The sequence below is a fragment of the Oncorhynchus kisutch genome, linkage group LG17 (genome assembly GCF_002021735.2).
Source record: "Oncorhynchus kisutch isolate 150728-3 linkage group LG17, Okis_V2, whole genome shotgun sequence".
In the NCBI taxonomy this organism is placed as follows: domain Eukaryota; kingdom Metazoa; phylum Chordata; class Actinopteri; order Salmoniformes; family Salmonidae; genus Oncorhynchus; species Oncorhynchus kisutch.
The window spans coordinates 46,778,737-46,791,246 of NC_034190.2; the positions used below are offsets into that span (position 1 = coordinate 46,778,737).

The following is a 12,510-nucleotide window of genomic DNA, read 5'->3' on the forward strand; positions in this document are numbered from 1 at the left end:
ATGCTTGGAGTCATTGTCCATTTGGAAGACCCATTTGCGACCAAGCTTTAACTGATGTCTTGAGATGTTTTTCAATATATCCACATAATTTTCCTCTTCATTATGCCATCTATTTTGTGAAGTGCACCAGTCCTTCCTGCAGTAAAGCACCCCCACAACATGAACATGATGCTGCCACCCCTGTGCTTCACGGCTGGGATGGTGTTCTTCGGCTTGCAAGCCTCCCCCTTTTTCCTCAAAACATAACGATGGTCATTATGACCAAACAGTTCTATTTTTGTTACATTAGACCAGAGGACATTTCTCCAAGAAGTGTGGCATTTGGAAATTGCTCCCAAGGATGAACCAGACTTGTGGAGGTCTACAATTATTTTTATGAGGTCTTGGCTGATTTATTTTTATTTTCCCATGATGTCAAGCAAAGAGGCACAAATACATGTACAGGTACACCACCAATTGACTCCGATGTTGTCAATTAGCCTATCAGAAGCTTCTAAAGCCATGATGTCATTTTCTGTCATTTTCCAAGCTGTTTAAAGGCACAGTCAACTTAGTGTATGTTAACTACTGACCCACTGGAATTGTGATACAATGAGTTATAAGTGAAATAATCTGTCTGTAAACAATTGTTGGACAAATGACTTGACAAAGTAGATGTCCTAACCGACTTGCAAGAACTATAGTTTAACTTCTTAAGGCTGAAATCCCGCTAACGGGATCGATATCACAACAGCCAGTGAAAGTGCAGGGCACCAAATTCAACAGAAATCTCATAATAAAAATTCCTCAAACATACAAGTATTTTACACCATTTTAAAGATAAACTTGTTGTTAATCCCACCACAGTGTCCGACTTCAAAAAGGCTTTACGATGAAAGCACACCAAACGATTATGTTAGGTCAGCACCTAGTCACAGAAAAACACAGCCATTTTTCCAGCCAAAGGTTGAAACAGTTCCCATTCACCCCCACTTCACAGTGGAAGCCTCAAACAAGGTTCTAAAGACTGTTGACATCTAGTGGAAGCCTTAGGAAGTGCAATCGGACCACATTTACATACTATCTTGGATAGGCAAAGAGTTGAAAACCAACAAGCCTCAGATTTCCCACTCCCTGGTTGGATTTTTTCTCAGGTTTTTGCCTGCCATATGAGTTCTGTTATACTCACAGACATCATTCAAACCGTTTTAGAAACTTCAGAGTGTTTTCTATCCAAATCTACTAATAATATGCATATCTCAGCTTCCGGGACTGAGTAACAGGCAGTTTACTCTGGGCACCTTATTCATCCAAGCTACTCAATACTGCCCCCCAGCCATAAGAAGTTAACAAGAAATGTATGGAGTGTTTGAAAAGCGAGTTTTTATGACTCCAACCTAAGTGTAAACTTCTGACTTCAACTGTACATTAGATTCAGGCCATCTCTGTTCTTTCCTCCCATGTTATTTGTTGTGCTCCGGCCTCTTGTGTTACGTACTGGCTGTCCTCTCTTACTGAGGCGAAGGTGAAAGAGAAGGCTGAGCCCCAGAGGTGTCATTGTCTTTTCCTGTGTGTGTGTCTGTGTGTGTGTGCTCACCCACTGAGCAGCATCACCAGCAGAGCCAGTGTACTAAAGATGCTGCATGTCTGCCAGGGACTCAAACTGTGAAACACAAGAGACTTGGGCCTCTTTTCAATCAGCTATCAGGCTTTCTGAGATAACTGGCCAATAACCCATCCTGCTAATTAAGCCTTTACCCACACACATGGGTAGTGTCAATCATCATAACTACAGTAGCAGCCGCTATTTCATCTACACTTTTAGTCATCCAAGAGCTAGTATGCATCGACTGCTACCACTGCTAATCCACTCCCCAGACGGAAATTCACGTTGTGTATATGTCTGTAGTCTTTCTACATCAATACGTAAAACCAGAGTCCGGCTGAGTGAAATTGCTACAACATCCACCACTACGTTCAGCACTAATACAGTCCCAAGACTACCAGCACAGGCCTACAACCTCATAGTATGGGATGCCGTTTGGGTCTAATGCGTGTGATAAAAGATACAAGTCCAATAACAATATTTGATGCGTCTTTTAAACTGATAATTTGACGTGTCAAATAACAAAATTATATTTTAGAATGTTGCGTGCGCCGAATCTGCATTAGCAAGCCAAGTTTCACCACTACGGTCAGTAGCGCTGTCAAAGCTGTAAAGAAATAAGTCTGCAAACAAGCACACACACCAGTCACAATGTGTTTAAAATACCACGTTGGTAATAAGCCATTATTTGTTCAACCGAATGGGAAAATGTCTGTGTGAGCATTTGAAATGAGATCAGGATCAAATGAGCAGGATAAAAATGGTTAGCTTGGTAGTCCAACATTCTCCCTGACATGCAACCATCCCAGAGGCAGGGGAGATAGGATGGTGATCCTGCTGCTTCTGCCTGCCAGCTAGCTAGTTAACAAACTCGGCAAGCTAGCCAGCTACAGTACCTCGCCCTGTTGCCCCATGCTAACATTATAAGCATGACTAAGCATGGGACCATCACCCAAATACAAAAGCTGTCTTATAAATGAGGGGTATTTTAGATGACACCTTGCTAGATAGTTAGCTCGCTAACTATAGCTACTGAAACAGATTGTTGTTTTGCTGTGCTTTTGGAGGAGAACATTGTTTGCATCCAACAACTAACTAGCTTTTTTTCTGACCAGCACTGCCCGAGAGTTTAGGGAAGTGTGTGTCTGCCTCTTGCGGCATTGGGAGGTGCCCGAAAAAGCTTTACCAGAATCATAGCATACATATCGGTGAATCACTATGAAATATGGTGATGCTGTAATCAATGTGTAATCACTATGTCCAAAATTCATGAACGTGTTAAATTATTATGTGATGTGCAGTCACATTCACGTCCTGAATGGTCAACAAGCTTACTTGGCACATCAAATAATGTTATTTGACTTTTTTTTTTACACGTAAAGACCCAAACGGTGCTCTAGATCACAGACCCTAGTCTTTCCCTTTTGATATACAATACCGAAGCTCAAAGTAAGCCAGGCTCTTCAAATTCAAAACCACTCCACAGCCACTGAGGTACCACTCTCCTGCGACACTCACTAGGCTCATAGTCATACTCATATTGCTTACAAGTCTCTTGCATGTTAATATGCAGCTACACCATGACCTAAACTGAGCCTGGCTGTTTAAAATCTAGTGCATTACATACCTAGTTGGCTAGCTCTCGCTATCATTAAACATGGAAAAGTCATTGTACCTGAGAATGTGCTTTTCTGAGGTGAGGTACTGTAGCTAACAGTGAGCGGACGTGTAGGGGAACTAATGAGCAAAGAATAACAACATGGCTGTGATTAATTGGCCTTCTCCACTAATCAAAATGGATGGCTTCATTCAGACGTGATTAGGAGCCAGCAATGTGAGAGACTGACTGACTGCTGGTGTGAACAGCCTCAGAACAGCCTCAGAACAGCCTCAATGACCTGGTTTAGATGTGTAAAGTAGAACCCGTTCATAAACCCTGACTATCAGGGAACAATAGGCTGGAGGGAGCTGGAGAGATCACCAGCAGTCACAGTCAGACACTCAATACAGTACGAGAGCTGGGGATGAATGTAAGCAGTGTTCATTCAAGTGTGATAAATATTTGAATAACACTTCCTGTTTTTCAGTGTGTGCAAATAAGTATGTTGGTGTGTGTTTCACAAAAGGGTAGTTATATTATCCTATGAATTCCGAAACACAGGAACCACAGGTAAATGCAACTCTCTACCATCTCTCTAGATTGAATCCAATTTATCATTGTTATTATGAAACTATTTGATCATACAACATCTATATGGCTTCCAGTCATAGTAGCCATTTGTTGTCGTTCTGTTTTTCTGAATGAGTAATGTGGGTCCAAAGCGGTATGTTTGCATACACACTAATTAATCAACATTAAACTGATTGTGGCAGAATGCAGAGAATGGCATTAGTCATAAACAGTATTATTAGGGGGATTGTTCTTCTTGCAAAGCAGGTAAACGTTTTAAACAAACTATTATATTAACCCGACTATCCACAATAGCCACATTATTGTGTGCATATAACCATGCTCAATGTGGTGATGCCTGCCTGCTTCTTTGCCTGCCTTTTGATTTTACCTTTTATTTAACTAGGCAAGTCAGTAAGAACAAATTCTTATTTACAATGACGTCCTACCGGGGAACAGTGGGTTAACTGCCTTGTTCAGGGGCAGAAAGACAGATTTTAAACTTGTCAGCCAGGGTATTTGATCCGGCAACCTTTCGGTTACTGGCCCAACATTCTAACCACTAGGCTACCTGCCACCCCAACTCTGTAGAGGCTCAACGGAAGCGCTTTGCAACAAGAGGCCTGACAGAATCAGTGGCTTTTCATTCCCTTGTCATTCTCAGCAGGGAGGTGTGGAGACTGAAATAGAGAGTGATTAGAAAACCTAACTATTATTACTGTGAAGGAGAGAGAACAAAGCACCGGCTCTGATCCCTCATGTTCAGGCCAATGCTTTCTGATTGTGTTAAAACATGTGTACATACTGCAGCATAATGATGATGTGATGATGGTAGTTGAGTGAATGTGCAATTATACAGAATTGCACCTATTTCAGATCATTCTTTAGCACTTCACACATGAAGTGACCTCGGTTAGGGCGAGTGGTAAATCTTAGATGGACAGCTATTACACAGACCTGGAATAATTTTGCATTTGAACCTCAGGGCTATATCAACAGGGGAGCAGGAAATGTCTGTGACAAGGTGACTACAGTAAGACAGGACTGTTTAACCTACTGTTTAACCTGCAAACTTGCACCTTGCTCGGTCACAGTGCGATGCCAGGAACTGTCGCTGCATGCGGACTCACTGTGGTCCCTGGGTAGAAGAGGTGTCTACTGTACTCTGCTGCCACTGTGCCTTGCCTCTGGATTCATTAGAAGTGTTCTCCAGGGAAACAGTTGAAATGTTTTCCCAACTGCACTTCATTGGGATCAAACAAGGTTGTCCTCTGCTACTCATGAGTGCATATATCTCATCGCCATGGAGAGTGATGGTGAACTTTGATAACAGCCCACTGAGGAGATTTGTCCTTGAGTTGTACTCCCACCATCCTCTGTTTAAAACACACACAGGCCCCTGTCAGACTGAAAACATTCTGGACCAATGATTAAGCTATAAGGCATGAGAACCCAGGGATTATCATGTGAATAACCCCCTACTAAGGGCTGTTTTAGGAGATTCTGAGATACTGGAACCGGCGTGCCTGACTCCGGCAATCATACCATCCTCAAAGTTGCTTAGGTCACTCATTTTGGCCATTCTAACATACAATCGAACAGTAACTGAATGCCTCGATGCCTGTCTGCCTCCTTTATATAGCAAGCCATGGTCATGTGCCTCACTGTCTGTAGGAGTGAGCACTTCTCGGGAACAAGTGGGGTACCTAATAAAAATGGCATATATAGAGGTCCGTGGGGCGACGCACAATTGGCCTAGCGTCGTCCGTGTTAGGGAGGGTTTGGCCGGTAGGGATATCCTTGTCTCATCGCGCAACAGCGACTCCTGTGGCGGGCCGGGCGCAGTGCACGCTAACCAAGGTTGCCAGGTGCACGGTGTTTCCTCCGACACATTGGTACGGCTGGCTTCCGGGTTGGATGCGCGCTGTGTTAAGAAGCAGTTCGGCCTGGTTGGGTTGTGTATCGGAGGACGCAGGACTTTCAACCTTCGTCTCTCCCGAGCCCGTACGGGAGTTGTAGCGATGAGATAAGATAGTAGCTACTAAAAACAATTGGATACCATGAAATTGGGGGGGGGGGGGGGGGGGACACAAAAAAAAAAAGAGAAATAAATAACAGTTTGAGTTTTTTTATAGGGCAAGGCAGCTCTAATTAACATCTCCAATCTCGTCTCCTTGATTGGGCTCTAGGTTAGCTGACTTCTGACTACAATTAGCTTTTGGAAAAGTTATTAGCCTAGGGGTTCACATACTTTTTCCAGCCTACACTGTGAATGTTTAAATTATGTATTCAATATAGACAAGAAAAACACAATGATTTGTGTTATAAGTTTAAGCACACTGTGTTTGTCTATTGTTGTGACTTAGATGAAGATCAGATCAAATTTGATGACCAATTTATGCACAAATCCAGGTAATTCCAAAGTGTTCACACCCTTTTTCTTGCCACTGTATATAAATATATATAACACGGCTGTCAGCCAATCAGCATTCAGGGCTTGAACCACCCAGTTTACAATGGAATTTATTTCCTGGTATTGTTTTGATAACCCCCTCTCCCATTATTCTCAGCACTGTGCTTCACCTTGAATGACATCCAAGTCAGCACAGACAGACAGCTAGCTGAACTCACAAACTGCACTATCTATGGTGACTCAAGCAGAACGGAAGTTATTTATGATGATTTTTCTTTAAGTTGCCTCAGCCTGCTGGCTTGTAGAAAGGCTCTCCTACAATTTACCAGTGGAGTTGTGTAACACCCATTGCTGATTTCGATTTGGAGATGTGTCTCTGTGTGCCTGCGTTTGGTCTCTGCAGCCCTGCCAGTCACTAATAGAGGAAAGAAATCAGAGTAATTCATGGTTCACAGCTCCCCAAACTCATTCAGTGGAGAAAGAGAGCGAGAGAGATGGGACATTAGCATTTGTGAAATTAATAATTCAAACAGCAGTAAATGGCATCAGCCCTTGATTCAATTTGCAACTGATATTAATCATGGCTTGTGTGCAGAAATTAGAAATTAAAAAACTTTTTCAGTGCATTCTGGGCTTTTCTGTGAAGGTGTTTTCAAGCAAGACATGAACTGATTATACTCTGTGATAATGGCAAAATACAAGGCGACTGTAATTCCTCACCTATATTCATACTATAATTACTTTTCTTACATAGCTGTGAATTTCAATAGAGGGATTACAGAATATTACTGCACACATCCTACCTACCAGTCAAGCTATTGTTCATGGAACATTAGCGAAGACACTGAGGCCAAATGTTAATCTGATTGAGCAAACTGCTTTCATAAAAGATGTCAGATAGCGTTTCCTGCTGCTCTGTGTGTCTGACAGAGATGGGATCAGAGTTCTGTGATGGAGAAAAATGGCCACTGTTCAGCATTCAGGCCAGATGTTACATGGCTCCATGCTTAATGAAGGTCCTCACCTCTGAGAGACTGATGGCAGACTGGCGGTGGACTGAAGAGGGGATGGTCCCGGCACCAGCGGGTCGAAGGTGGATCATGGAAGCTCTTCTATAGATGAGTGAGAAGTGCTGCTGGGGAGAACTACTTCAGGTATATGATGATAAAGAAGGAGAGAGATGGCCATAACAACATCAGGAGGAGAGGTCCTTGACAAAATAGAATTCAGCACAGAACACAAACATACAAAGACTGTAGAAACACTACAAATAACCTGACCTTCTGTCTACATGGGCAATTACTTTCCATTTCTTTTGTCCTTTCTTTGGAATTATTTTTCATTTCTTCATGTCTCTCCTTCCTCTTTCACAAGTAGGATTGAAGTGTATTCAGGATGTTTTTTTTACACAAGTCACAATGAGATTTATGCGGTAGCGGCTGCCATAGACAGAACCTTCATTATGCCGCTGGGCATGTTCGGGTGTATTCTGGGAGGTGACCTCTGAACTGCACCATTGTATTTCATTCCTAGTGCCTCTCTGTGTTCATGATGAATGTGTCCTTACAGCTGCTGAACATGTTGTTTATATGGCTCTACTGCATATGATCTTAAACATCTCATCAATGTCATGTTGCTGATTTAATTCACTAATTTGATCATTTCATTTTTCCTGCACTAAATATTGTTGTTCTACTGAATTGTTCATATTATGACCTACTGCGTTTCCATGGTGTAGCTGTTAATAGATCATAATGCGAGCGGAACCATCTGAATAATGAAAACCATACTCCTGCTGCTCAGCTGATTCATTTTAGGATGTGGAAAGAGCGATTTGGGAGAACTAAGTGTGTTTGTTAACCCCACATTATATATTATGTATGATGTCGTAGACTCCAGATTAAACTGTAGATTTTCCAGGCAATACATCTCTTCTGTGGAAAGATTGTAATGTGTGCTAGGCGTTTAAAAAAAGACCATCAAATTCAGTTCTTTAGCGCGAGTTCTTTTACTCAATTGGCCTATATGGATACGGCTGCATTGAAATGTTTCTTACTGAAGAAATATGAACCACGGTAGCAATTTAAAGGGAACAGTTTGGAGAGTATGGGAAAATGATTAGACCAAGTAAAATGCTCTGGATACATTCAGTAACATGATAAGAATGTTCCTGAAAAATGTGGGGTAGGTGCAACAACATACATTACAAGGGTTTGAGGGAGAGGACTAACTGGTGTCTCCAAATGGCCACACACCTCTACAAAGTGTGCGCAGTTCTAAATTTCAATGCATTTTTATGACTGAAAGAAGTCTTTATCTAGAAGTTGTTTTTTGGAGCTCTCCAAGCTGTGCTGTTCAGGAACTAGAGCATGCACACTTGTAGTTTTTTGTTGTTGTTGGTACACAACCCTGAATGCTTTTTCTCTTTAAAATGTGTGTTAAACAGAAAAGCATGGGTATGTGATTTAATATCCTAAACACAATAATACACCATTTTAAAATATAGATGTATGAAAATAATGAATGCTCAGGTTGAGAGTGAAGCAGGAAGGTGCCACTGGCTGAACTGGTGCCCTAAAAAGATCCCCTTGTCACCTGGGGAACAATCCTGATGCACTCACACACACACACACATTTATCCCGTCGTTCTGTTTCTCTCTACAGGAGACATGCCTCTCTGCCCATCGACGTGACAGAGAACCCTGCCAGTCTGGTGTCAGCCGGCTGTAGGAGAGGTTTCCCCTGCCGCAAGTGGAAGTCTGCCTCTTTTGGGTACAGTAACATGTTGTTTTTGTTCGGGTGTGTGTGTGTTCAGTGTGCCTGTATGGACCCCTAAAGCTTGATAGCACTGAAATGTTTTGTTTGGCTTTAATCACAACTGGTGCCCTCAAACTGCAGATGACTAAAGCCTTTTTCACATTGGCAGTTTTGAAGTGACTGAAATAAAATCTGTTATTTTTCCTGCAGTCTGAACAGACTCTATGGTGGTTTGAAGTAAGAAACAAATCCTATTATTGGCCTTTGTCTGAATGGTCAAATCTGATTTATTTGCCCTCAAATGGTTTTTAGACTGGCATATCTTGTGGCTTGCTAGCTACTCTGACAGTTTGACAACAACATGTGGTAGCTAACTAGCTTGTTAATTGTTTACAAACAAATGAGTGAGTGTGCTCGAAAACTAAACCGCTACCTAGCTATCTTTTTGACTGCCGTGGTTACTTGTTTTGGAAGTTGGATCATCTTATCCTTTTTGAGGCTTTAAGTGTTCTTACACTATGATTTTGAACATTCAAAGCACATGGGAATAGTCCATGGCAGGCATTGTTGTCACCTTAGATTGCTACACAACTTCTGAGTGATAGGAAGCACAAGGTTCACCACCAATCAGCCTATACCATTGTGCGCACACTGGTCGTTACCATGACAACTAGCCTAGCCATGTCAGCAAATGACTGCTTTCTGAACACACACACCACACACACATACATACAATTTGGTCACTTGTAACTTGCTGTTTGACAGTCAGTAGTCTAAAACAGATTTGAAAAACAAAACAGATTTGAGCATTAAGGCCTGCAGTGTGAACAAGGCTTAAGTGTTTGATGTGATTGTGTTAGTGTTATAAACAGAGTTCACAGTAAAATTGCCTTCTGGTAGATATGTTGCACCATGTTTGAGTCTCTATTGGCATATTCTAGTGAGCTGATTGTGATACCTTATCCATCTCGGGGGGACATGGCTGTTTTTTCCCCCTGGACATTCCTAATGGGCATTCTGTCCATTATGTAGTCCACTAATGAGATATGATGTTGGTGTATAATACCACCCACTACCTGGAGCCTGAGAGCCTCTCAATAAACAACAAGAGCCGGACGAGATAAGAGAGCACACACACAACACACACACAGTTTCTAAAGGTTTCAAAGCTTCTTCATTGCCCTGTGCTTCATCATCAAATAGCAATGAGCTCCCACTCAATAGCCTGCCCTCCTCATTATAGGCCCAAATTATCCCCGAAGCTCATACCAGGCTCATTTCAAAAACATTTGACATCTGTATCTACGGTGTGTTTATATGGAAATGAGAGACCAAGACCTGAGATATGGGTATCTGATATTGTAGATGTTGTGAAGTGTTTCATTGATTTAAATGCCATAGGGTTCTATGATGTTTTACAGAGAAACAGTGGAGATTATCGTGAACATATTGAGTAATTAGTATGTCAGATCAGTTGTGTCCTCTGTGATAGTGTTTGTTTCAGGAACACATTTAGTTGCTAATAGGTGAAATGGGTTATGAAGGCCAACACAATAATGGATGTGATTTGAAGCGTGATAGGCTGGCTCGCAGCGCTGTTGTTTTTGCTTCATCATTTCACAGACTCATTAGCATAATCAGTCCCTAATCACCAACCAGCTGACTGACGACAGAGCACAACACTCCAATATGCCCCCAACACATTAGTGATTATTTGGACAATTTACTGATTTGATTTAGTTGGCTGCTGTGTTAATTTATCCCCCAGGTGGTTATTACATTTAAATGTATTAACATTATTAAGAAGTGTTAATTACTGCAGCTCAGCATTATGTACACAGTACATGCAGTATTACTGATGAACAATTAACTGAAATTTCCTTTTTTTCACTCATTTTTTTTTTTAGCAACTAATTGAATTTCCATTTGATTAAAGTAACGTAATGTGAATAAATGATAGTTAATAAATGATAAGTAGTAATGGGCAATCACTACCATCATGGGACTTTTTATTAATTGTTTAATTCGGTTTTACAGCATTCAACCCACAAAATGCATAGTGCATTTAATGTTACTTACTAATCGCTCAGCACTATGCAGTAAAAGTCCTTAAAGGAAAGGTTCACCCAATTTGAATGTTATATTGTTTTTGTGCATCTCTGAGTGATGTTCTATCTATTCCCTGGGTCATTTCATGTTTTCATTTGTTTCTGAGTTGTCGTTCAAGCAGGCAAAAATCTGGCCAGTATGACGTAGTACTGTGATAAAGCTGCTCTCACTACACTGGAAGATAATAAGAAAATGACTTTTAGATCGCAAGTATGTTTATCATACATGTCAGATTTCAATACTGGCCGATGTCATAACTCGGGAGGATATCTTCTCTCGAATGAGCCATTTATCATATTTTTGCGATAAATGTGTAGTTTAACCTCTTGATGTTAGGGGGCAGTATTTTCATAAAAAAAAAAAATATGTTCCCGTTTTGAACGGGATATTTTGTCAGGAAAAGATGCTAGAATATGCATGTAATTGGCAGCTTTGGATAGAAAACACTCTAACGTTTCCAAAACTGTAAAGATATTGTCTGTGAGTATAACAGAACTGATGTTGCAGGCGAAAGCCTGAGAAAAATCCAATCCGGAAGTGCCCCAGGTTTTGAAAGCGCTGCGTTCCAATGACTCCCTATATAGCTGTGAATGTACCATCAACGAGCTTTCGCTTTCTACGTATTCCCCAAGGTGTCTACAGCATTGTGACGTAGTTTTACGCATTTCTGTTGAAGAATAGCCGTATGGGGGCACATTGTGCCACATGGTGGCTCCGAGAGAGATTCTCGCGTAAAGTGCAGAGGTAGCCATTACTCCACTCGGTCCTAGAGAAAAAGGAATTGTCCCGACGGATATATTATCGAATTGATATTAGAAAAACACCTTGAGGATGGATTCTAAACAATGTTTGCCATGTTTCTGTCGATATTATGGAGCTAATTTGGAATATTTTTCGGCATTGTGGTGACCGCAATTTCCGGGCGATTTCTCAGCCAAACGTGAAGAACAAATGGAGCTATTTCGCCTACAAAAATAATATTTTGGGAAAAAATGAACTTTGGCTGTCTACCTGGGAGTCTCGTGAGTGAAAACATCCGAAGTTCATCAAAGGTAAACGATTTAATTTGATTGCTTTTCTGATTTCCGTGACAAGTTTGCCTGCTGCTAGCAAGGCATAATGCTATGCTAGGCTATGATAAACTATGATAAATCTGAGATGACAGGGTGATTAACAAAAGGCTAAGTTGTGTTCCAATATATTTCACTTGTGATTTTCATGAATATTAATATTTTCTAGGAAGATTTATGTCCGTTGCGTTATGCTAATTAGTGGCATGATGATAACGGTCCCGTTCACGGGCTGGGCGTCACTACAGGTTAACAGAAAGTCTAGCACATTTCTCCTATTTGTCAGCTTCTTCAGTCCAGGGTGCATTGCATGGTGCCGTTGCCAGAGATATTAGAGAAAGGAGAGAGGAATCCCATTGGGAAATTAATGGAGGAATGTATAACACCCCAACCCCAGTAGACTGTC

The 12,510-nt window shown here is 41.4% G+C and overlaps 1 protein-coding gene across 2 annotated transcripts in view; it reads left to right on the forward strand.

Annotated features, from left to right (window-relative positions):
- The window catches only part of LOC109907761 (IQ motif and SEC7 domain-containing protein 1), a 182,339-nt gene that overhangs the window by 55,394 nt on the left and 114,435 nt on the right, over positions 1 to 12,510 (forward strand). For both annotated transcript variants that reach the window (XM_020505951.2, XM_020505944.2), the window contains exon 3: positions 8,833 to 8,940. In XM_020505951.2, coding sequence (XP_020361540.1) covers positions 8,833 to 8,940 — 108 coding nt within the window. The remainder of the gene's footprint in view (positions 1 to 8,832; positions 8,941 to 12,510) is intronic.